The 24,609-nt window shown below is 36.1% G+C and overlaps 1 protein-coding gene across 1 annotated transcript in view; it reads left to right on the top strand.

Annotated features, from left to right (window-relative positions):
* The window catches only part of WDR64 (WD repeat domain 64), a 73,045-nt gene that overhangs the window by 1,659 nt on the left and 46,777 nt on the right, over positions 1 to 24,609 (top strand). Inside the window, exons 3-10 of the mRNA XM_087965184.1 lie at positions 4,689 to 4,791; positions 8,215 to 8,318; positions 10,391 to 10,420; positions 11,770 to 11,880; positions 13,835 to 14,052; positions 16,705 to 16,839; positions 17,260 to 17,339; positions 22,515 to 22,654. Of these exons, the coding sequence (XP_087821310.1) occupies positions 4,689 to 4,791; positions 8,215 to 8,318; positions 10,391 to 10,420; positions 11,770 to 11,880; positions 13,835 to 14,052; positions 16,705 to 16,839; positions 17,260 to 17,339; positions 22,515 to 22,654 (921 nt within the window). The remainder of the gene's footprint in view (positions 1 to 4,688; positions 4,792 to 8,214; positions 8,319 to 10,390; positions 10,421 to 11,769; positions 11,881 to 13,834; positions 14,053 to 16,704; positions 16,840 to 17,259; positions 17,340 to 22,514; positions 22,655 to 24,609) is intronic.

Here is a 24,609-nt window from a genome sequence, read left to right as displayed (position 1 = left end):
AAATTGGAAACATCCTGTCTCAAATGCAAAACAGCTTTTCACACCAAGACTGTCCTGTTTCAGACTTTGAAGTCTGAGTGTTTTAGATTCGCTTCATTTTACAGTAAATGAGGAACAGCTTTTAGACTGTTTCACATTAAAAAAAAAAAACCTAATCCTCAATACTATAGTTTGATGGTTTGTCCATCTAGACTACCCTATAGTTAAAATTCACTGCTCCCAAGGTGAAAAATTATGCCTTTTGCAAATTTAATCTACATCTTCAGCAAAGAGATAGTCATTCCTTTGATCATTGCATCGAAATGAACTCCAAATTGTTCTAGTCAGCTTCTGCCAAGGAAACAAGCAAAACATCTGAAATCAATTGTTAAGGGAGTTTTACTTTAAAGACTTAAATCAACTCAGCTGGAACTAATCCTGTTTATTTCCTCTTTTGCTTATTTTCCTTTCATTCCAGTAACAAAACAAATACACAGGGACTCAGGCCACTTCCTATGCCCAGGGTGTCAAATTTGTGGCCCGCGCGGGCCAGATGCGTCATACACTGGTCATGCCCACCCCACCGCACCCCAGTTTTCCAGGGGAAAAGTCACAATATGTTACATGACGACAATGTGACACTGCAAGTTTGACACTCCTGTCCAATGCTATCCTACAATGCTGAAGTCATCTACATAATATAGTGATGTCAGAATAAGCCCAACTACATTGCTTCAGTAGGAGACATACTGCATCTTATTCAATGAATCCATAGATCAGTAATATTTATACAGTACTGTAAGAATCTTCTGCTAGTAAAGTTTTCTTCTATTTTCTTATGGATTATGTTTCTTAAGCCCACATCTGTGGTACCCAACTAATAGTGTTACAGTTATAGGCTTATCAAACCTGCAGATGTTGATCCCAATCAAATCTTGATTCATTGATAAAGCTTGTTCCATAGAATTATTATTTTTGGCTACACTGTCATCTTTTGAGAAAGTCTTGTGCCTTCAACTGTCTGTAGTTCTGAGTGGACTATGATATATGGTAGAGTAGGCAGTGATTTGAGCTAATAATAGAAAATTGAAGCACGTACAGTTTTGCTAACAGTACAATTTAGGTCATTTTTTGCAGGGTGGTTGAAGTAACCGCTGTTGAAACATCAGCTGAAAATATTTGCACTGGTGAGGCTATTCATTTTTAACTTTTGGTTTTAATAAACAAATAAAATGGATATAGCTTTTGATCAAATGTTTTTTTTCAAGGTAAATCTAAAGTGAATTTTACCCAAAAATATGCGGTACAATAAATGCACTGTGAAAAAATTACAATCCCAGCAGTCACAGTCATGGAGTTCAGCATAATTTAAATAAGATCTAATACTCATGAAAAGACATTTCATCCCAAATATAGTACAGGTAGTCCTCAACTTAGAATAGTTCATTTAGTGACAATTCAAAGTTACAACGGCATTTTAAAAAGTGACTTAAGACTATTTTTCATAGTTACAACATTTGTAGCATCCCAATGTTCATATAATCAAAATTCAGATGCTGAGCAACTAGTTCATACTTATGACCGTTTCTGTGTCCCAAGGTCAAGTGATCACCTTTTGTGACCTTCTGACAAGCAAAGTCAATGGGGAAGCCAGATTTACTTAACAACTGGGTTACTAATTTATCAATTGCAATGATTCACTTAACAACTGTGGCAAGAAAAGTCGTAAAATGGAGCACAACTCGCTTAACAAATGTTTCACTTAACAACATAAAATTTGGGCTCAATTGTGGTCATAAATTGAGGGCTACCTGTATCAATGACATTCTGCAGTGTTCTTTTGAGGTTGTATCAGCCAGTTCACTTCTTTCAGTCAGTTCACTTTAATCTTACAGTTTAGGATCTTCAAATATGTTTTAGAGCAGGGGTGGGATTCTACCAGTTCGCACCTATTTGCTAGAACCGGTTGTTAACATCCTAAGCAGTTTGGAGAACCGGTTGTTAGAAGAAATTACTGGCCTAATCCTATAAGGAAGGCAGGAAGGAAACATTCTGGTGTTGCTTACAGAAACTGCCTCTCCGTTAACCCTTATTACATTTTTGGCAAGACTAGACTTCCTGTCTCAGGAACCTCTCTGGAGTTTTTCTTTCCCTCTTTTGCTGGTACTTTGCTTGTGTGGAGTGACCATTCAAAGTTACAATGGCACTGACAAAAGTGACTTATGACCATTTTCACACTTACGACTGTTGCAAGCATCCCCACAGTCATGAGAGGCCAGGTGAGGAAATGCGTGCCTCGATGTGAGTGATATTGAGTTGGTCACGCCCAGCCAATAACATGACCATCAAGCCATGCCCACCAACTAAGCCACGCCCACAGAACTGGTTGTTAAAAAAATTCAATCCCACCCCTGGTTTAGAGATTGAAGCTGCTATTTCTGGTTTAGAAAACCATTTAGATTGGATGTTCTCTACAACCAAGATTTGGAAAAAAAAACCTAAGTGTGCATTCTGACATCACAACGTTCATCCAACCTTTCATATTTTGAAACCAAATTCAAGTTATGGAATTTGTGTCATGGCATTGCAATATATTTTCCTCTACTGACATAAGGTTGCGTAAGAATGTAAGTCATTTTGGATTGGTAGAATACAAATATTAAAGAAATGCTGTTGGCTTTGATATTTGGCTTTGATATAAGAGATTGAAGCATTCTCAAATGCCTGGAAAAGTTGCTGAATGGGGTTAATAACATACTTTTTGTGAGTATTTTGCTGCCATGGGAATCAAGGGTACAAGAAGAAGATGGTACTAAAAATAAAAACAGTATGCCAGGCCTCCAGAAGTCTGGCATTTCCACTTTTCTGTCTTGCATTAATAACATTTATTAGTGCATTAATAACATTTAGATGTGATAAATATAAAATGTGTTATAATAACTATTAAGTGAAAGCACTGGTGTTTTTATTTTTCACTTTTCTATTGGATTTGCAGCAGGGCAATGTATTTATAATTGTTTATAAAACTGTACAATCAATTTTACTTTTTAGAAGAAATTGTGCTGCTAATGGAATTTTAGAATCTTTCTATGAATTTTGCTATTCCTTTAATCTCAGAGCACAATTCTTCATATAATAGTAGGATTAGCATAAATCTGGTCAGATTATCTATCTATCTATCTATCTATCTATCTATCTATCTATCTATCTATCTATCTATCTACCTACCTACCTACCTATCTATCTATCTATCTTTAGGACAGTTAACATATTGATTGAAAGCAAGAAGACTATAATATATTTGATATTCAAACATTCAGATGCTAATCTTCCACAAGCCACTATCTTTCAAGCAAAATGGTTTCTTAGTTTAATTCAGATGTCATTTTAACCCATACTTGGGAACAAGATGCATAATGTACTAAAGGTAAAACACACAACACTTTGTACAAAGACCATGCACTTTATCCATAAGTCAAGACAGTGTTTATGATATCTCTCTTCCCAAGTTTTATTTACGACCAGACAACTTAAGACACACTGGGTTATTATTTCAGAGACATAACCTTATCTAAACAAAGAAACAGGATGTGCATGGCCAGGCAAAAAAAGCAGTGGGAGCAGAGGTGGCATTCAGCAGGTTCTGACCAGTTCTGGAGAACCAGTAGTGGAAATTTTGAGTAGTTAGGAGAACCGGAAAATACCACCTCTGACTGGAGATTTTACAGTATCCTTCCCCTGCCACACCCACCAAGCCACACCCACAGAACCGGTAGTAAAAAAAGTTTGAATCCCACTACTGAGTGGGAGTGGGAGTGACTTCCGATTTCCTACTAGCTTCCCCATTGACTTTTCAATAGGTGGCAGAGAACATTGGAAATGACAATCGCATAACCATGGCAGTCCAACAGAACTAAAACAGTCACAACTTTATGAAATTTCAATCTCATGGTAGTCTTGTATTCTGAAATTTTAATGCATTCTGCAAGGTAGCCCATTTAAGGTATGTTGATTCAAGAATGGTTGCCTTATGATAGTAAATTTAGTAATTATAAAAAGAAATAGATTGTCAGCGTTCCAGCAAAACTCCATTCTACCCAATAACTCTTGAGACAGACATCTCTCAAAGGTTCCTTTTATTTGGATAGTAACTGGAACAACTGTGGAATCCCGAATCTGAAAGTTCCGGGCTTCCTTACACTAAGTAAAAACTACAAATCCTTTCCCTGCATCCATCATCACATCACATCACATCACATCACATGGCAAAATCACCATCTGTCCCAAGTTAAGACTTTCTTTCACTATGCACAACATGACCTGACCTTGAATCAGAAAAAGAATGTTATTATGTCTAACTAGATATACTCCAATATATTCCCCCCTCCCACTTTCCCAGGCTCAATTGTGGCAGCCTGGGAGCATCGGATCTCAATATGGCTTCCAAAACTGACATAGACATGAAACACATTGTCTAAACTGGCTTAGGTTTTATTCATGTCATGAACTTTTCCCCCTAATTATCTGTTCTAGAATGTACAGGGTATTAAAATACTTATAGAAGTGTAAAGACTCGTCCTTGATCTTTAGACCTATTATCACAAACATTCCTAATAATGATGTTATTTCTCATATAATATCCACATACAAATATTTATTTTTCATGACTATTTAAATTTTCATATCATACATTTTTGGGTTTAATTTAGATCTTTGGATACTACATGGTAGACGGTGATATTCTTGCTGCCCAGCTTGATGAAGAAAATATGGTTTTCCTGGTATCCAAAAAGCAACGGATTGCAAAAGCAGGTCTGGTTTTCAATGTTCCATTCCCAAATGAAAGTTCAGCCTCGTTTATTAGTATAAGCAAAATAATGTATTCATAGTTTATAGTTACAATGGTTAAACATATTTTTCACATTATTATATGTTGTGTAATATATCTTTTCTTTAATCACGTTTTCTCATCACTTGTTTTATTTGGGATTTTTCCAATCAGAGTGGAATATATGTCAGTTTTATTTTGTTTCCTATGCTTGATGACTATATTCGTACAATATGTTTAACTTGGATATTGAATAGTCTAGGCTCATGCAAAATATTTAAACTTGCAAATGAACTGTGTTTGTACAACATACTGAACAAAAAAAAATTCACTAATCAAGCTTAACAACTTGTGCAACTGCATTTGTTAAATGTTTATCTAATCTAGTTAAATATATATAAATATAATAATGGGGCCCATTGTAGACTTTGGAGTTTTCTTAAAATAGGTTTTGAGATGATTCCTTGATGGGTTTTTTTTAAACCAAATAGTACTTCAGATTAAATTTTGCTAATATTGCATGGGCAACTCTACTCCAATCTTCTTTGATATCAACAAAGTAGGATTGTCAAAATCAATCAATAGTCTTATTGTTATTAAACAATAATTTGAATCTAAAACATTGGGCTTATTTGTTTGCTTGCTTTAAAAGTATTTGTTAAAACAGACTAAACCAAACTGGTAATTCAGCAGTCATGTTAAAACTAAATTCCAAGAAGTGTTTTCCCCTAAATAATGCACTAGAATAGAATAGTCAGTCCAAAATAGTCTGTCATAAATGTGTCTTCTTATTTATCTTTACAAGCCAGCAGAAATGAGAACAGAATTCCAAAGATTTGAGGCCACCAATGAGAAAGCCCTTTTCCTGGTATCATCAGCTCTTCCTACATAAATTGAAGTCCTCCAGATACATTGGACTTCTTCTAAAATTCTCAGCTAGCAAACAATGAGGAAAAATTCTCTAGAGATTCTCAGTCATCCAGGTCATGGTTGTTTTTCAGGAGGCAACTGGACTTTCTTGGAAGTCCAGTTGCCTCCTGAAAAACCACCTTTGGGATGAGGAAAGACTGTACTAAATTAAAGTCTGTCAGAAAACAAGACTCATAAGTCTGATTTTGGGGCTTCAGCAAGCTTATTCAGATATAGTCAGTTCTTCATATAATGTAACATAAACCGTGTAGTATTTAACATTTGAATTATGTTTGGACATACATGTACGTACAGTATGTATCTGGACAATATATAACATATGCACAAAACTGTCACATTCCTAACCATCACATTTATTATAATCTGCATAAGCATGCCTTATACTTTCACCACCCAAGAGGACATGATACAATCTTGTTTTTTTTTCCTGTTGAGGATTGACTTGTTTGATAAGCATTGCAATGTTCTCACAGATGTTTTGCACCCATCGAACAAGCCAACGTTTAACTCCATACTTGTACAAAAACATTGCATAATCTATTCATTGTATCTATTCACTTTCTTTAAATCAACCGTTTGCTTTCTTATATTCATACATTTTTAGTAACCTGATAAAGAATTGTCATCTGTTTAATGCATAGCATTTCCTGAATTTTGTTCAATAAATGGCTCAAATAACTGCTTCATAAGCAAGTTAAGGTTATATTTGAACATATTTCCAACTATGCCATTTATAATATATATGCAAAGTCATATTGAATTTTCAAAATTCTTACATCATTTTTGACTTTCTTTGCATTAGTTTTTTTTTCTTGATACTAACATTTCAATCAATCAGAATAGAGCTGGAAGGGACCTTGGAAGTCTTCTAATCTAACCCTTTGCTCAAGCAAGAGATCCTGTACCATTTCAGATAGGTGGCTGTCCAGTCTTCTTAAAAACCTCCAGTGAGGAAGCTCCTACAGTTTCTGAAGGCAACCTGTTCCACTGGTTAATTGTCCTCACTGTTAGGAAATTTCTCCTTAATTCCAGGTTGCTTCTCTCCTTGATTAGTTTCCATCCATTGATTCTTGTCTTGCCTTCTGGTGCTTTTCCAAATTTATAGCATTTATTTTAATTCCATTGCTCAACATATTGCCATTCCCACACTTCTCTAAAATACTCCTTGGAGCATTCTGTTGTCTCAATTTCATCCTAAGTCATTTCATAATTTTTATTTTTTAATTCATTCACTGCCCTGGAGACCCTTTGCTTAGTCTTTTTCATCCATGCCCATAGTAATTGTTTATTTTCATCAAAATTGTTCTGCATCTTCTCTGCTTCTTCTAACCATACTATTTTGACTATATTCTTTGCATCTTCTTTCCTGTTTATTTTAGCTCACAGGGTGTGTTGAAACAAATTCATGCTTTCTGACATACAGTAGATAACAGCTTTATTGAGGCTTCTTACAATTTATTCCTCTCCTATTCCAAGTTGCAGTTTCTATGTAACATGGTCAACATCTGATGGGCCCACAGCCAGACATCATGGTTTAGCCAGCGAAGGTCATGCTTTTTAATAATATAAAGGGTAGATTAGGTTTACTATGTAAACATGTCTGTGTAGTGTGCAGCATTCTCTGGTAATAATAAGGATGCAATATTGATAATTTTGGGGACATATTTGGTAGTATGGCACATGTGCAACAAAGTCAATTATATCTCAATCAGGATGATATTCATGTTAGGATCTCTTCTCTATATATTACTTTTTAATAGAATGTATTTTTACCATATTCCATTAGCCAGGTGGCACACACAGGTGCTTCATCCATCCATCCATCCATCCATCCATCCATTCCTTCATTTATTCATTCATTCATGTACTGATATGCTTAGGATACCAATATACCCTGTTTCTCCAACAATACGGCCTCCCCCATAGGAAGTCCCAGCATGTTTTATAGGCATGAAATGAAATTAAACCCCTCCCCCCCAAATTAAGGCCTATATTAAAACATGCGAAATGGGGGGGAATGGTGGGGGGGCTTGCCGTTAGGAAGAACTTTTGTTGCACACCCAGATATGGTGCTGCCTGCGTTGACCCCGATACGAAGTGCCCCACCAACGCCGAGGTCAACATCCAAGCTGTCGCCGCCTGCCCGCCCGAAGATGCAAGGGGGGGCGAATTAAGTCACCCCCGAAAAGACGGCCTAGCCATTTTTTCGGGGCTCAAAAAAAAATAAGACCCGGCCTTATTATATGAGAAACACGGTATTACATTAGTGCAATATAATATGAATACTTGGATTCCCAAACAGTGATTTTGAAAACATTTTGGCTTGTGTGTATAATATTTTTACCTGAATGTAATCAAAACATGTGTCATTGCTCCTAAATCAGTTAATCAAATGTCCTCCAGGTTAATTAACTCCCTGCCTTTATATGTATTGACTAATTCCTAGTTTAAATTATCTTTTGTTTATCTTTTTGTAGGAGTCAGGAGAGGTGATGTAATACGATGCATGGTAAAGATACCTCAACTTGATTTTTTGCTAACAGCATCTCAGAAAGGAATGTTGTCTATTTTTTCTGGCCAGGTGATTTTGAAATATTGTTTTTCTTTATTGAATTAAAATCCTGCCTAATGTGGACTGACACTTAAAGAATTGTGAAAGGCATTGTCCTGTCCTTATGTTTGACTTAGAACTTCATAAGAAAGGAATATGATTTCAGATTTTCAGAATCTGAAAATTATTTGCTTTGATATATTATTCTGGTGCAAAGTTATAGAAGCGATATTCATAAAAATAAAAAACCAGCCATTATAAAAGTTTCACAATCATATTACTAATAAAAGTTCTTAAACTTTGTAAATGTCAGCAGCTCTAGAATCATTAGGAAAACATTAGGAAAATTAGAGGATACCTCCAGGGGTGGGATTCAATTTTTTTAACAACCGGTTCTGTGGGCGTAGCTTAGTTGGTGGGCATGGCTTGGTGGTCAGTGCTATTTTTAGGGCTGTTTCTTATAATGAAAAATTAGGTGAAAAATTCATTAATAAAATAAAGAAAATGTTTTATCAAAAGAACTTGTGGATACAATATCTACTGCTCACGAAGTCCCGTTATTGATCTGTAGAGTATATTGGAGTAGTCTTAATATACAAGATACATTTTACTACTATGGATTGGAGCATTCTATTTCCATTAGCAGTAAGACACTACTATTTATCTTTTCTTTATAAAAGTCTGCAAAAACAATTTCTAAACAAAGATAGACTACTGAAAGTTGCACACAAATAGCAGTCAAGTCCTATAGCTAAACAAAAATGTGTACAATATTTTTAAAGGCAAAAAAGCAAACAACTGTTTTTTTTTAAAAAAAAACTAAAATTTTAATCCATAGGGAAAAAGCCAGAAGAAAATATTGTCCAGCTATTACAGGCAGGATTTTTTTAGTGTCATATATTTCTGTTAAATGTGTAGCTTTATTCCTAGTGTATTTTTAAAATTTATATCATTCTATATTAACTATTCTTTCTCCCCAAAATGGTAAATATTTTTAGTTATAAGAACTTCCTTTAAATAATTATCCAATGTTCATAGTTCATAGGAAAAATAATGTAATAAGGGTTAACAGAGAGGCAGTTTCTGTAAGCAACACCAGAATGTTTCCTCCCTGCCTTCCTTACAGGATTAGGCCAGTAATTTCTTCTAACAACCAGTTCTCCGAACTGCTTAGAATGTTAACAACTGGTTCTAGCAAATAGGTGTGAACTGGTAGAATTTCACCCCTGGATACCTCACAAAAACAAAACCCAAGACCTCCACACTGTCTGTAAAATACTTCTCTGAAGATATTTTGAAACTGGAATTCCATTTTAAAATAATCCTCTTCCTTGTTATTATTTATCTTTTGATGATATTTGCAAAAGAGAAAAGGTTGTTAATCCTTTGTTATATACTCCTGCTTTTCAACATGAGGTAGGTACCAACATGTTGATAAGTTAAAATATTCATTTTAATACGTATTCATTAATAGCAGATAGACACAAAACTAAGGGCTTGTCAATCACTTCTCCACTTTATTTCATCTGCTTTTTCCTCTTCCCCTTTCTAATAATTGTCATCAGAGAATAAGCAAGTGTTTGGATTTTTTTAAACTATTGAGTACAGCTTCACGACCTCTTTGCCTCCTGTACTTTAAGTAACTGCAAATGGGTAAGTGAATACTGTGCAAGTTAAGCATCCTTACAGCAAAACAGGCTGATTAAATACAAAAGGGATCAAGATTTCTACACATCAATGTTTATGCAGAAGAAGGAATTTTTGGAAGCATAATTTTCATGGAAGATCAGTAAAACCCTTTCTAATATAGTCACGAAGGGACCTAAAATCCTTCATTCTGGCCATATTATTGGAGAGTAAAATTATTTTGCTGTAACCAGGGTTAGCTGAACAAAGCATAATGGCCTGATTCCCTTTGTGTGGTGTTAATCATGGTCAACAAATCCAAACAGGTAAATCTAATCATCTCTCTAAGCCAAAAGAAGACACTGTTGCTTCATGTGAGAATTGTGAAAATGAATGAGAATTTCTGCCATATTTTACTTGAGCGGCTACTGTTTCCTTTCTACTTTTTTCTGACTGTCTTATTCTTGGTTTTCCAGATGCGAATACTAGCAAGCACCATCATCCCAGTAAGTTTGCATTTCTCTCACATTTGGTTCAGCTAATGAAGCCATTTAATTCATTAAAATGTTTCTACCGGTTCTGTCCATCTCTGTAGAACTGGTAGCTCTGAAGAGCAGCAGACATAGAACCAGTTCTATGTCTGCTGATGTTTTTGCTCACCCGCCCGCCCGGGATCTTACCTGACCTTTATGTCCTGCTTTTTCAACTTCAGCTGCAGAGCGAGGCACAGCTGCAGTTAAAAAAGCAGGAAAAAAGTATGCTGCTCAGCTGTCCAAGCACCAGGCTGATGACAATTTACAGGCGCGCACACAGCTGTGCACGGAAGCACATCGTAAATCACCGAACTGATAGTTAACCCTGTCGGATCCCACCCCTGGTTAATACTACTTTATTTCTCAATTTCCTATATAAATTTACATTTTCAGACAAATTATGTCCTTTTCATGGAAGATACGGCATATAATATCTTTAAATTATTCCTTCTAAAACCCAGTTATCTTCCAGAAAAAATGATGGAACTCATAAAAATCAAACTCAGAGAAGTTCCTGAACTTATCTCATTTTTCTGATATCTGACTATTTGTGATAATTAATATCACTTCCAAACTCATCCAATTTAGAATTTGCCCAAAGGATTACAAGACTTGATCCCAACCTCGCCCTCAAGGATAACAGTACCCTACCAATACATTATTTGGTGTCCATCAAGTTGCCAGGCTGATCTTATTTTATTACATTATTTTAACTTACAAAACTATGGTGAGCAAGCATGCTCAAATCAAAGTATTTGTCTGAAGCATAATAACTCAAGGTATACTGAGGAAAACCATACTGGGAGGCTACAACCAGTCCTTCGTTTGCCATTGAGTATAAGGCTATTTTGAGCAACACTTTTCATGGTAGCCATTTTATGAGACTTCCCATAACAAGTTCTAAAGATGCAAAGTGTATCCACTGTTTTAAAAAGATTGGAGATGTATGGACAAAACAACTGACTTGCTGAAAGCTCATTTAGAATTTTAACCAAATAAAGACTTCAGATGGGGTTTGGAAACAAAATGGGATAACATGTTCTTACAGTAGAAAGCTTTGGTTCACATCCTGGTTACCATATCCCTATCTTATTGAAGTTTCCAAATAAACATTTAAAATGGTTCTATAAATAATATACAATAGTCAGTTGGGGTTTATTTTACCACATTTCCAGGTCTGCTTGACATCGGAATGGGACAATTTGCTGCAGGCAGTTCTTTCTTCTTATATATAAATTACATTTGAAAGTTCTTTGAACATCAGTTATAATTAAGGCGGTTGATTAAAGAAGTTCATTTTGCCAATATTTCTTTTTCATCAGGACAGTTCCTGGATCACTGGATGTGACTACCTTGGTCAACTGAAGCGTGTTGTTGGTGTGACAGAAAGAACTATCATCATATGGGATTATAAAACACAAGGGAGTGCCCTGGTATGACACTTAGGGATGGGTATGTAGTAAACATAAGGACATTAGTAAATCAACACATGTAAATGCAAATTCATTCAAAGGTATCTCTCTTTGGTGTACCTGTCAGCTTTCAAGCTCAAAAAGAAACATTGATAGAGATTGATATTGTAACCCTTTGGCATGCACAGAATACCTAATTTCTCTAAAAGTTCAATATAAGGAGGAAACTCTATCCTGCATTACAGGACAGTATTAACATTGAAAATGGCCCCCAAAGTTGAGATTTTCCCCATTTCCCATTATGTGTAACAATAAAATTGTCTTCAAGTCAAACTAACCCCAAGTACTGCTTGGTAGCAATATCACAGTGACTTTCCTTTTTTTTTTTTTTACTTCTCATTTCTTACCTATTCTTACCTGGGGTTCCCTGGAGATGTTCAATTTAAATACCAGTCAAGTCTAACCTTGTTTAACTTCCAAGCCAAGATATAATCCACCATCCTCTAAAACCTCCTTTGGGTAGATTCAGTAATGTTGTGATATGATCATACCATTTTACTATTGACCTCACCCCTTTCCTAAGAAGTCTGTAGGGCGCGTGCATAAGCGCACCAACGTGCCTACCGTCCCTGTCCTATTGTTTCTTTTATTTTTTTATTTTTCTTATATGTATCATAACTATCATGTATTCATAACTATGTTTTTACTTATACCTATTATCCTGTAAGCAATTGACAAACCAAATAAATAAACAAATAAACAAATAAATAAATAAACAAACAAATAAATATTACTGCTCTAAATTGTTTTTTGTTGTTTATGGCACTTGGGTTATACATTCCAGAACATAGTTAGAAATGGACGCTAGAATATTCTTTTGGGCCTGAATAATTTATTGCATCTTCTATTTTATCAGCTCAGACTAGTGTTGGCCACATATCCTACTCACCTTCAGACTATTTTAATTCATCCCACATGTGCTGCTATAGCTCAAAAATTGGCTCAAAATTCATTTGCATTTGACTGAAACAAACCATACTGATTATTTTACATCAGGCTTATATTTTTAAAGTAGCTGCTTTTAAATCTTACATTTTTTAAAAAATACCACTAGTAGTTATCTTTTCAGACCAAGTACGATTTTAATTATCTTCCAGTTGTCAATTGAAACCACAGTACTATTTTTAGGGCTGTTTCTTATAATTAGGTGAAAAATTCATTAATAAAATAAAGAAAATGTTTTATCAAAGGAACTAGTGGATACAGTATCTATTGCTCACGAAGTCCCGTTATTGATCTGTAGAGTATATTGGAGCAGTCTTAATATACAGGATACATTTTACTACTATGGATTGGAGCATTCTATTTCCATTAGCAGTAAGACACACACTACTATTTATCTTTTCTTTATAAAAGTCTGCAAAAACAATTTCTACACAAAGATAGACTACTGAAAGTTGCACACAAATAGCAGTCAAGTCCTATAGCTAAACAAAAATGTGTACAATCTTTTTAAAGGGAAAAAAGCAAACAGCTGTGGTTTTTTTAAAAGAACTAAAATTTTAATCCATAGGGAAAAAGCCAGAAGAAAATATTGTCCAGCTATTACAGGCAGGATTTTTTTAGTGTCATATATTTCTGTTAAATGTGTAGCTTTATTCCTAGTGTATTTTTAAAATTTATATCATTCTATATTAACTATTCTTTCTCCCCAAAATTGTAAATATTTTTAGTTATGAGAACTTCCTTTAAATAATTGTCCAATGTTCATAGTTCATAGGAAAAATAATGAAGATGGATGAAGATATCATTTTGGAACTAAGTAAATACAATTTAAGGATTGAAACTGAGTCAAGAGAATTGTGTGACATTTCATCTAAAGTCTTTACGCAAAGTTCTGAAACCGATTACTGTTTTCAGTGAACTAATAAGATAAATGCTAAAGCATATAATGAACAATTGCTTGTTTTTGTAGGATAATTGCTGTATAATCAAACCCATGGAACATTGCCTCCGCTCTGTTTGTGCCATTCCTCACCCATCAGAACTTCTAGTGAAGGATGACATCTTGCTGGGGGATGATGGTGGATTTGTTACTTTGTTTACGCTTACCAGTGATGACTTTGGTCTAAAACAAACTAAATCTAAAAAGAAGCGGTACATGTTGATAATAGATTCTAAAAAATTCAAAAGGTGAGTTCATAATCTCTGAAAATTCCCATTTTTGAATTTTTTAATTTCAAAATTATAATTTTTAAAATGAGGTTGTGAAAGAAAACAATTATGCTTAACACGTACTGTGTAGACCTGTGATGGCGTGCCAGAAGTGACACGCAGAGCCATTTCTGCTGGCACACAAGCCGCCGCCCGGAACAGACCCACTGCGCATGCGCATGTGCCCCCCGCCAGCCAGCTGATTGTCGGGTATCTGCCACGCATGTGTGAGGGGAGATGCGCACACAGGAGACACGTGCACATGCGTAGGGCGGAGTGTGCACAGGGGGTCATGCACGCATACACAGAGGCGTGCAGCATGGGGTCACATGCACATGCACAGAAGCACACAGTGCACGCATGGGGTTTGCGCGTGCATTCACGGGTGCACGTGCATTGCATTAAGGGTGCCAGGTGCACATGCGCAATTTCCAGCACGCAATGATGAAAAAGTTAGCCATCACTGGTGGAGACAAATAAGTTGGAATTTTCAGGATAAATTTTCTACTTCAAAGATTCAATTTTAAAGTGCTTATAATGAAGGTTTCAACTAGTCAGCACTGCTATTTCTAAGAATATTCTATTCAATATTCTATTCAATACCATAACCTAAATTAATGTTATTGTATATGACCTTCAGCTATCACGGTTAAGTATTCCAACTCTGGTAACTAATATAAGGATTTTTTCCACCCTGAAATAAATAAATAAAGTGTAGAATATAAGAGTCATTCTAGGTCTGAGCAAATGTTCAGCACATCTGGGAATTTCAGAAGATATAAAGAGGCTAGCTCTTTTTTTATTATTTCTCTCAAGCAACTGGAAATTAAGGATGTTGGTTTTATGGCATTGAGGCAATGGAAACATCATGACTATTGATAGCCCTATTCCCCAACTATTTATCTAGTTCCCATTTAAATTCCCTAAATTAATAGGAAATCTCAACTTTAGTGGCAATAAATTCCATATATTAAATCCTGCATCATTAGAAGAACAATTAAACAATACACACTGCAGCTACAGCAGACAAGCTTTTTCCATGTAAAAAGAGGGGAACAAGAAAATATATTCATGAAGATGCTATAAAGAGTATCTAGCTAATATTGTCTACAGTGAGTTATGGGAACACATCTATAAATATGGCATAGCATGTTTAATAGAAATGTAGTTTAAATGGCCATTAAAAAAGAAAAAAGATGCTATATAACGTCACCATTTCCACTGTCTAACATCTCAAATACAAATCATGCTAAACTAACTTTGTCTTATTTTTTATAGATTTACTAGCTTAATAGATCAGGGAATGCCTTAGATATAGTATTCTTGGATCTCAGCAAAGTCTTCAGTGGAACATATTGACTCTCAATTGTCCTCTAGAGCAGGGATGTCAAACTCAATTTCATTGAGGGCTGCATCGGGGTTGTGTTTGACCTCGGGGGGCCAGGGTAGGTGTGGCCAGCTCAACATCACTCATGTCGGGGGAACCTGTGATGGCCAAGTGCTAAGGCAGGACTTCCCTCAGACCCTTCCTCCCTCTCATTATAATCTCCTTTCTTCCTTCCTCCATTTTCACTGGCAGAGGAATCATGAACCGGTCCTTTGCTGTTTCCAGGGCAGGCCAGATTTAAACACCCTATGGGCTAGATCTGGCCCATGGGCCTTGAGTTTGACACTCTTGCTCTAGAGGAAGACCTTATACTGGTTTCTGAGTTCCATTGTACCTGCTGATACTGTGCTGTTTGGATCAGAGTCTTTGCTAAGTGGTTTTTTTCTCACTTCTCTGTCCCTTCTGGATAATTTCAGCTGTCTTACCCAACAGCCTCTTCTCTTCTCTTCTCTTCTCTTCTCTTCTCTGAGAGTTCCTTTGCTTTCTCCTCTCAAAAAAGAAATATGTTTGCACTTTTAGCAAATGTACCTGACTGGATCCTCTTCAGGCAGGAAGACAATTTTGCTTTTCTTGCTATCCATAGTGCTTTCTTATTCATTCCCCCTAGAACACTTACACATCAATCCTCCCTACTTTCCTGTTATAGACACAAGCTCCCAGAAGTTCTCTTTTCCCCCTGGGTTGAACTAACCTGTACTGAAACAAGAGAAAAAAGAAAAGAAGACAGAGCAATATATCTATATCTATATTGATATCAATATGTATCTTTTCCCTTGAGCTCTGCTACCAAAGTCATGTTTTCTCTTGGTTCACACAGCAATAGATTCACAGTTGACTGACCCAAATAATTTTTTCTCAATGACTGGGATGAGAGAAGTTGAAGAGATATTATAACTTTTGGCATGGTACATATAAAAAAGATCTTAGTGTCTTTATTGGCTATCAGCCGTGTCATGCAGTTGCAACAAAGCAAATGCTAGGCCCAACTCAAATACTGGGTCCAGAAAGTAAATGTTCCATTCTACTCTGCCCTGGTCAAGCCATGCTTGGAATATTGTGTCAGTCTTGGGCACTACATTTCAAAAAGCACAGTGACAAATTGGAGTTTGTTCAGAGAAGGGTTACTAAGGTGGTTGAGTCTTGAAACTAAGCCCCTTGAGGACCAGTGGAGCAACATTACATTCATTTTCAGATATATAACCAGATGTGCCTTTTAAAGTAATGTTTTGTTTTTTCACCTCTAGCATTAAACGTAAACTGCATGATGACTGGGTTATAAGAGTAAAATACATTCCAGCTTTGAATTGTTTTGGATCCTGTTCGTTTGATAGCATTCATTCGTTGGTTTTGGATGACCTGAAAAGAATTGAAGACAATTTGTAAGTTTGTGTTTTTATAAGGCACCCAGCTCAAACAGAGTACTAAAAATATGAATTTTAACTATCCAAAACCCAATAAAGAGATTGTTCATATAATTGATCATTTTACCAAGTAGTGTTTACAATTGGTTCTGACTTGATTTTAAAAAATGCAAACATTCCTTTCTGCTCACTATAATTTTGCTTATGTTTCTGGTAATATTGAAAACTGTTACCTTCAGTGACTTTTTGTTTGAAATATCATACAAGTGATGTTGTTGGTTGCGTCTTTGATAGAAATTTGAGTCCTAGCACAAAGTCTTTTATAGACTTAGATTCTGAAATCAGTTTCCCAGGACTACCATCATATAACTATGGATTTAGGAAAAAAGCACTGATACCTAGGTGTTTGTATGATCAAATGTCTTGTTACAATTACAGACCCGTCAGGGAATTTTCGATACCGAGGGGTGTTAACGCTTTCACGTATTGTGTAAAGGCCAATATCATTGTTACAGGAGGTAAGTAAACTGCAGTCTTTGTAATTATCTTGAATGCTTCTTGCTTCTGCAAAATATTCATTTAGTATAGGTAATTCTTCCTATTTGTAAGAGAATCAAAATCAGTACAGGACTGCAAAAACACTCTGTCCTCAGACCTGGGAGAAGAGCTAAAGGTTTAAAGATTTCCAGATCATCACCAAGGTGGGAGTTTCACAGATATCTGGGGCAGTATCAATCCAGAGGGCTGGCACTGTAATGCAGAACCAAAGTAGGTATCATGTATTATGTAGGAAGACTAGGGCTACTTTTTTTCATTTAACAGATGTAATTGAACTTGAGGTTTTGTCCAGTGGGGTAAATAACACTTTCACTTCTGCAGGTGGCAGGAAGACATACGTAGATAATTCTGAAGCAGAGAAATGTTAAGCTGAGTCTGAATAAATGAGTGGTAGCCTCTTAGCCTTTTGTTGACAATCAAGTGTAATATTGAATAAATTGATGCATTTATTGGGGGAGGAGGGGGAGAGAAAGAAAAAAGCCAGGTGACAAGTGTGGCTTGGCGTGAGCAATTGTTCTACATTAGAATGTCTCCAAATCACTGTTTTTAATTAAGCCATTAGCTTAATAGTTAACGGACACATTTAGAATACACGGTTCACTCTTCCTTAGGGATGTATATCTATTTGTAACATATATCATCCCATTCTACAGGCAGACAATGTTTCCTCTTTGCACCATGGTGGCGCAATGGTTACAATAAAGTACTGCAGCCTACTTCTGCTTACTGCCAGCTGCCAGGAGTTTGGCAGCAGTTTGGCAGTTCAAGTCTCACAGGCTGAAGGTTGACTTAGCATTCCATTCTTCCGAGGTCGGTAAAATGAGGACCCAGGTTGCTGACTCTGGAAACCACTTAGAGAGAGCTATAAAGCACTGTGAAGCGGTATATAAGTCTAAGTGCTATTACTATTGCTTTGCAACAAGTCATTTTGCACATAACTAGTAACTAGTTTCTTAAAATCATTCATTCTGTTCCCCCAACCTGGCCTCTGTCTTGGCAAGATATTAAAAGAAGCTTCAAAGTATTACAACATTAGTTCAGCAGAGGACAATTGATAGCATATTAAATCATTAAAATGGATTTGGAGGAAAGACAGGTCAGAAAAAATATTTTAAAGATTTTATGGGGATGATTGTGCTTGTTCAAAGGGTAGAATTGAAAGAAATTCTGTAAATGTTAGTACCTGAAAAAAAGTAATGAAAAAGGAGTTAATTCTGTCAAAATGTTGAAAAATGGTCAGGCTATAGATGAGGGAGAAATGTTAAAATATGGGTGTAGTTTGTTACTGTTCCTTATTGATGACTGTCTATGTGTATATGCCTTTTGATTGGAAAAATGTTATTTCCCCCTATATAAAGGGAAAGATAGCAAGAGTAAACACAAAGAGTAGAGGCAGATTAATTTCTTAATTATACTGGGAATGTGTTTGGCAGAATTTTGACTGAAAGGGTGTAAGGAATGACAAGTAGCAGAATTTGTAAGTATATTAAAACTTTAGGCTGAGCTGACCACAGGTCCACAACCCCCATGCTGCAGCCCATTACCAGGCAGCTGCCTGTTTGGAACTGGGCGGCACAAGTGGTAGGCAAGCAATACTTGTACTCAGCTCTACTTGCACTGCATATTATGCATCCCCTCTCCCCCCCCCACCTCCCTGCCAGTCTGCCAAGCTGGAAATGTTGGGGACCACTGATATACACCATATTTTTTCCCTTTACTAAGTCCCTGAGAAATGAATGGATGTGAGGAAAACGGGACATTTGTTGATTTATAGAAAATGCATGAAAAAGTAAATAAATTTTAACTATGCAATAACTTGCATGAAGTTTGGTTTCTGAAAGCTATAAGAGCCCTATATGATGTATACAAAGCAAGTGAGAATTGGTGGAATGTTTAGTATAAATTGTTCTAAAATGTCTTCTGTTATGCAGCTCTGACAAATTGTTGTCCCATCCAAGTTTTTTTTTAAAACAACTTTCTGAAAATGAGTGCCTTTATAACTTAATGGGTTGTTTTCAGTTGAAAACTTGAAGTGTCTTCTAATCCAGGGGTCTCCAACCTTGGCAACTTTAAGACTTGTGGACTTCAACTCCCAGAATTCCTCAGCCAGTCTTAAAGTTTATTTATTTATTTTTTATTTTTTTATTTGATTTGCCAATTGTTTACAAGATAATAAGTATAAGTGTATACATAGTTGTGAATACATGAAATGGGTACATATAAGAAAAATAAAAGAAGAATAAGAGAAACAATAGGACAGGGACGGTGAGGCACGTTGGTGCGCTTATGCACGCCCCTACAGACCTCTTAGGAAAGGGGTGAGGTCAATAGTAGACAGTCTAAGGTTAAAGTTTTTGGGGTTTGGGGAAGAAACTACAGAGTCGGGTAGAGTATTCCAGACATTGACCACTCTATTGCTGAAGTCGTATTTCCTGCAATCAAGTTTGGTGCGGTTAACTTTGAGTTTGTATCTATTGTGTGCTCTTGTGTTGTTATGGTTGAAGCTGAAGTATTCATTGACAGGTAGGACATTGCAATGTATGATTTTATATACCATGCTTAAATCAGACCGAAGACAGCGTAATTCAAGGTTTTCTAGTTCTAGAATTTCAAGTCTGGTGGCATAAGGTATTCTACAATGAGTAGAGGAGTGGAGAACTCTTCTTGTGAAATATTTCTGGACTTTCTCAATTGTGCTAATATCAGATACGTAATGTGGGTTCCAGACTGATGAACTGTATTCGAGTATTGGTCTAGCAAATGTTTTGTATGCTCTGGTTAAGGTGATATTACCAGAGAAAAAGCTAAGTTGCCAAGGTTGGAGACCCTGAATCTAATCTAGTCATCATGCCCAGAAGAATCATGAGGAGTGGCAAGGGATAGACAAACAGTGCGTTTGTTCTCATTCATATTAACAAATTCTGAAAGTGATTAATATAATTAATACTTAGGAAGTTTGATTGCCTTCAAAGCTCTTATGTAGTCACATCAAACCCCCCTTCAGAGTAACATTGATTTGACACACATTGCTCTTTGAAAAATGCAAGGGATTGTGCAGTTGCTTCTTATTTTTTTTCTATACTAAAACTATATCCCCAATCTAGATGCTCTCTGGAAATAATATAGAGATAATATGGCCAATGAATATGCTATTAGGGAAGAAGACAACATTAAACATATGCATTAAGTGTAGGAATCAGATGGGCATCCATTTAGTGACTGGGGCCATGTTTAATATGTTTGGGGTCTTATGGTAGCAGTGGCTAGATAGTGATACATGGCAGATGTTTATGCTTTCTCCCCTAGGTTTTGAAAAGGGATGGGAATCCCAAATTAAAAAACAAAACAAAACTGAAATTCAGTAATGAACTTCATACAGTAATCATTACTTGAAACTCAAGTAAACAATTCAAGTGCTTGGTTAGCACTGTTCCTCCTTCTTATCCATTTCTGTAGCCACAGCCCAACTCAGCCTGTGCCTATAATAAACAGTTGGACAGTAAGTTCCTTTAAAGCAGTACAAGGCTACCTCTGCCTTGCTACCAAAACTGCTAACTTAAATGGACCACAGCCAGCTAGTCCTAACAAATGAAATGGGTATGGATATGGCAATCTTCCTGATCAATAACACATAGAGCCTTATGAGATACTCTGGTGGTTTCTGATGACCTGATGAGCATCCCATTCTCCCAGTGATCAAGCTCCTAGTTTGAAATTGGAGAATGATAGACCAATGGTACCATCTGCCCTACTTTCTGCTGTGTAATGGGGCTGGGTTGTTAGGGAGCTGTATATATTACTATGGTATTTGCAGCTCCAAGACAGGTGTGCTCCTTTGCCACTGTGTGTGGATTGTCAAAGAATACGATTGAAGGATGGTGTGCATGGGGTGGACAAGATCCAACCAGTCCAGAAACTTTGTACTGCCTGAAGTAGAATAAAAAATGATACTTCCTACTCTTCTTTCATGAAAAAATATATCATCTAAGGAAAGAAAAACCCACCTCCAACACCCCATTAAGATAAATTAAATAATTTTGTTTGACTGACAGCAAGATTATTGTTGCTGACAGGAATTAGCTCATTTCAAATATTAATTGAACTCATATTAATGATAGTTTAATTTTACCTCGGTGATATTGTTGTTTTAAATTTTGTTTTTTATCATTTGTATTTTTGTTTAGCCACCTTGACCAGACAGGATAGGAATATGGGCTTCTAAATTACATAATAAGAAAATAATGGTGGTGCAGTAGTTAGAATGCAGTACTGTAGACTACCTCTATTAACAGCCAGCTGCCAGCAGTTTGGCAGTTCAATTCTCACTGGTTCAAGGTTGACTCAGCCTTCCATCCTTCCGAGGTTGATAAAATGAGGAGCCAGATTGTTGGGAGAAATATGCTGATGCTGGAAACCGCTTAGAAAGGGCTGTAAAGCACTATAAAGTGGTATATAAGTCTAAGTGCTATTGCTATTAACCCATAGCTTTTTCACAGAATGCTGAACAAGTCACATTACAAGAAACCTGAAATGATGGGTTACAAATCAGTATGATAGATTTAAAATATTGTTCTAGAGCTTGAAAGGCAAAAAAAAAAAAAAAAAAAATCTACCGCCACCCAACATTTCAGGTTTGAGGAACAGAAAAACAAAACAATTTATTTTTTGGTAAAGTGTATTGGGCAAAACAACTAACCAGAGCGTCCTTATTTTATAATGCTCTGCTATAGCAACTGAATACAGTACATCACCCATAGATGGGTAACTCAAACTGATCACTGCAAATCTTTTCTAACTTTCTAATTAGATCTGAAAATAGTTACATATTGGTTTAATACAGTATATAGACAAAATAAACAAGTATTCAATTCATTGTTGGCTTGATAAGTCTTATGAACAAGTCAATACATATACTAGCTGTGAATTGTTAAAACATTGTATTTTCTTCATGGCTGGTCTAGTTCTACTTCTAGGTCTTTCTGGCTGGTCTAGTCTGATGTTTTCCAGATTTATTAGTCTTCAAACACGTTGACTGGGAATTTAGGAGTGAAACCTTCCACATCTGGAGGACAGCAAGCTGGGAAATACTGCTTTTCATAAATAAAATAAAAAATAAATGATCCATTTAATTCCAGGAGAAGATAAAATTCTTCGTTTATGGCATCCAAACATCAACACCAAACCAGTGGGGAAATTGATAGGACATTTATTTAGTATCACTGAGATTGTCACCAATGAAAAGGATCAACACATTATCAGTCTTTCTACTGCAAAGGTATGGAATTAACCTTGACTTAGTGAAAACCATATGCTCTGTCAAAGTGACCTTTTTAATGCTATGAATTATAAAATATTCTTTTTTCCTTATAGGCTCCAGATCTGAAATAAATGCAATATAATTCCATTCCCATTCACTGAAATACATATTATGCATTTGTTTGTACAGCATCATTTATTTCTATCGGTCATAATTTTAAACTAAAAGACAAGACAAGATGCTGACAATATTAAGAGGATGCTACAAATGTCTCATATCTAAGAAAATCTAAGAACAACCCCTCTTATCATTCATCAAAATCTTTAACAAAGTTTTCTAAGATATCTGAAACATGGTTTTATATTCTTTTTCACCCCATCTTTATTATTTTTAGAAATAGCTCAAGATTGTGAACAAACCTAATAATCCTTCCTCCAATAAAAGAGAATGTTTGAGCTCAGGGTTGAGATGAGTAGTCCTTGCATTTATTAATGTGTTATATTTAGCAAAGGGAAGTCCTGAATATTTTAAAAAACTTTAACTCTAAAAAGACCTTTGGTTACAAGGCTGAACAAATGTACAAGCCATGAAAATTACGATTAAAATATGCATAAGATTAAAGATTCTATTTCTATTTTAATTAAATAGTTGCTGTCCTAAGTTGTTTTCATTTCAGTGTTCTTTTGGGGGGGAAATACCATACATTTGCTATACTTGTTTATCCTCCATATCCAAGCTTATAAGATGTCAACGGTGGTCAATTTATGTATGTTTCAACCTCTTCATTTTTATCACAGACATTCTACATATTTTTGGGCAGCAATTCCCAGGATCAAGTCAGAACAACCAATTGTCAGGGATGCTTGGAGTTGTAATTAAGCTATATCTGCAGGGCCTTACATTGCCTCTTCCTGCTTTCGTGGCAATTTGGACTGTACTTTATTGAGAACATTTGGTATAATGGTCTCAGAAATTATTGGAGCAAATAATGAAGGTTTTTCTGCCCCCAGCAAAACTACATAGTTGTAGGATTTAAATAATAATGTGATTTTTCCCCCCCATATCTCACTGGTTTCCCTGAGCCAAGATCTCATGCTTTGCTCTGAATATCTACACTACCTAAGAAGAATCTTATAGACAGTGGCACTTACATCTAAGTTAATATGCAAAAGGATTGCTAGGACGAAAGACTTAAAACGATTCAGCTACAAATCTAGATAATTTGACATAAATAAGCAGTCCTTTTTCTTCCATTCAGTCATGTCCAATTCTCAGATATTTGCCTGGATAAGTCCCTGCAGTTTTCTTAGCAAGGCTTTTTTTCTTTCCCAGAAGTGGTTTGCCATTGCCTGCTTTGTACGGCTGAGAGAGAGTGACTGGCCCAAGATCACCCAGTATCTAAGGCAGGACTCATGGAGTTCTGGTTTCTAGCCTGGTGCCTTAACTACTGCACCAACTTGGCTCTCACTCACTGTTTGTAACCTCACATAAAATGATGATGACTTAGCTATATACTAATGTATTTTATGATACTTCTTTGAGCGTGCCTTTTAAAAGTAAAAAGCTCTTCCTTGCCTTATATCCCATGCGCTCGTCTAGTATGTATAGTGAATTCTCTTTGCAGATTCTGGTAAGGCCCAGGGCAAATTCTGTTTTTTCCCCCCCAGAACCAAAAGAGTGACTTCTGTTGCTATGAATGCTGCAGAACCTCCCTAGGGCAGTTTATCATAGTCGTCTCCAAATGTCCCATACAAATCTACTGGAACCTCCCACCATCCTTGTATCGGAATTCATGCAATCATGCATAGATGCACTGAAATAGAGAGTCTGGCACTGAGCATCTGGCAATGTGCATTTCCCAGCAGTACTCACAACAACCTTAGTTTAAATTGTTCATATTTGAAAAAGTCGCTGGCAACCTTTATCCCAAAGTGAGGACAGAAAGCCAAATAGAAGGTAGAAAAATTGCCTTT

This window comes from Notechis scutatus, chromosome 1 (genome assembly GCF_049901735.1).
Source record: "Notechis scutatus isolate UNSWTSFEM ecotype Mainland chromosome 1, rNotScu1.2, whole genome shotgun sequence".
NCBI lineage: Eukaryota > Metazoa > Chordata > Lepidosauria > Squamata > Elapidae > Notechis > Notechis scutatus.
The sequence above is the reverse complement of the archived record's forward strand: the minus strand, read 5'-3'. Positions and strand labels throughout refer to the sequence as shown.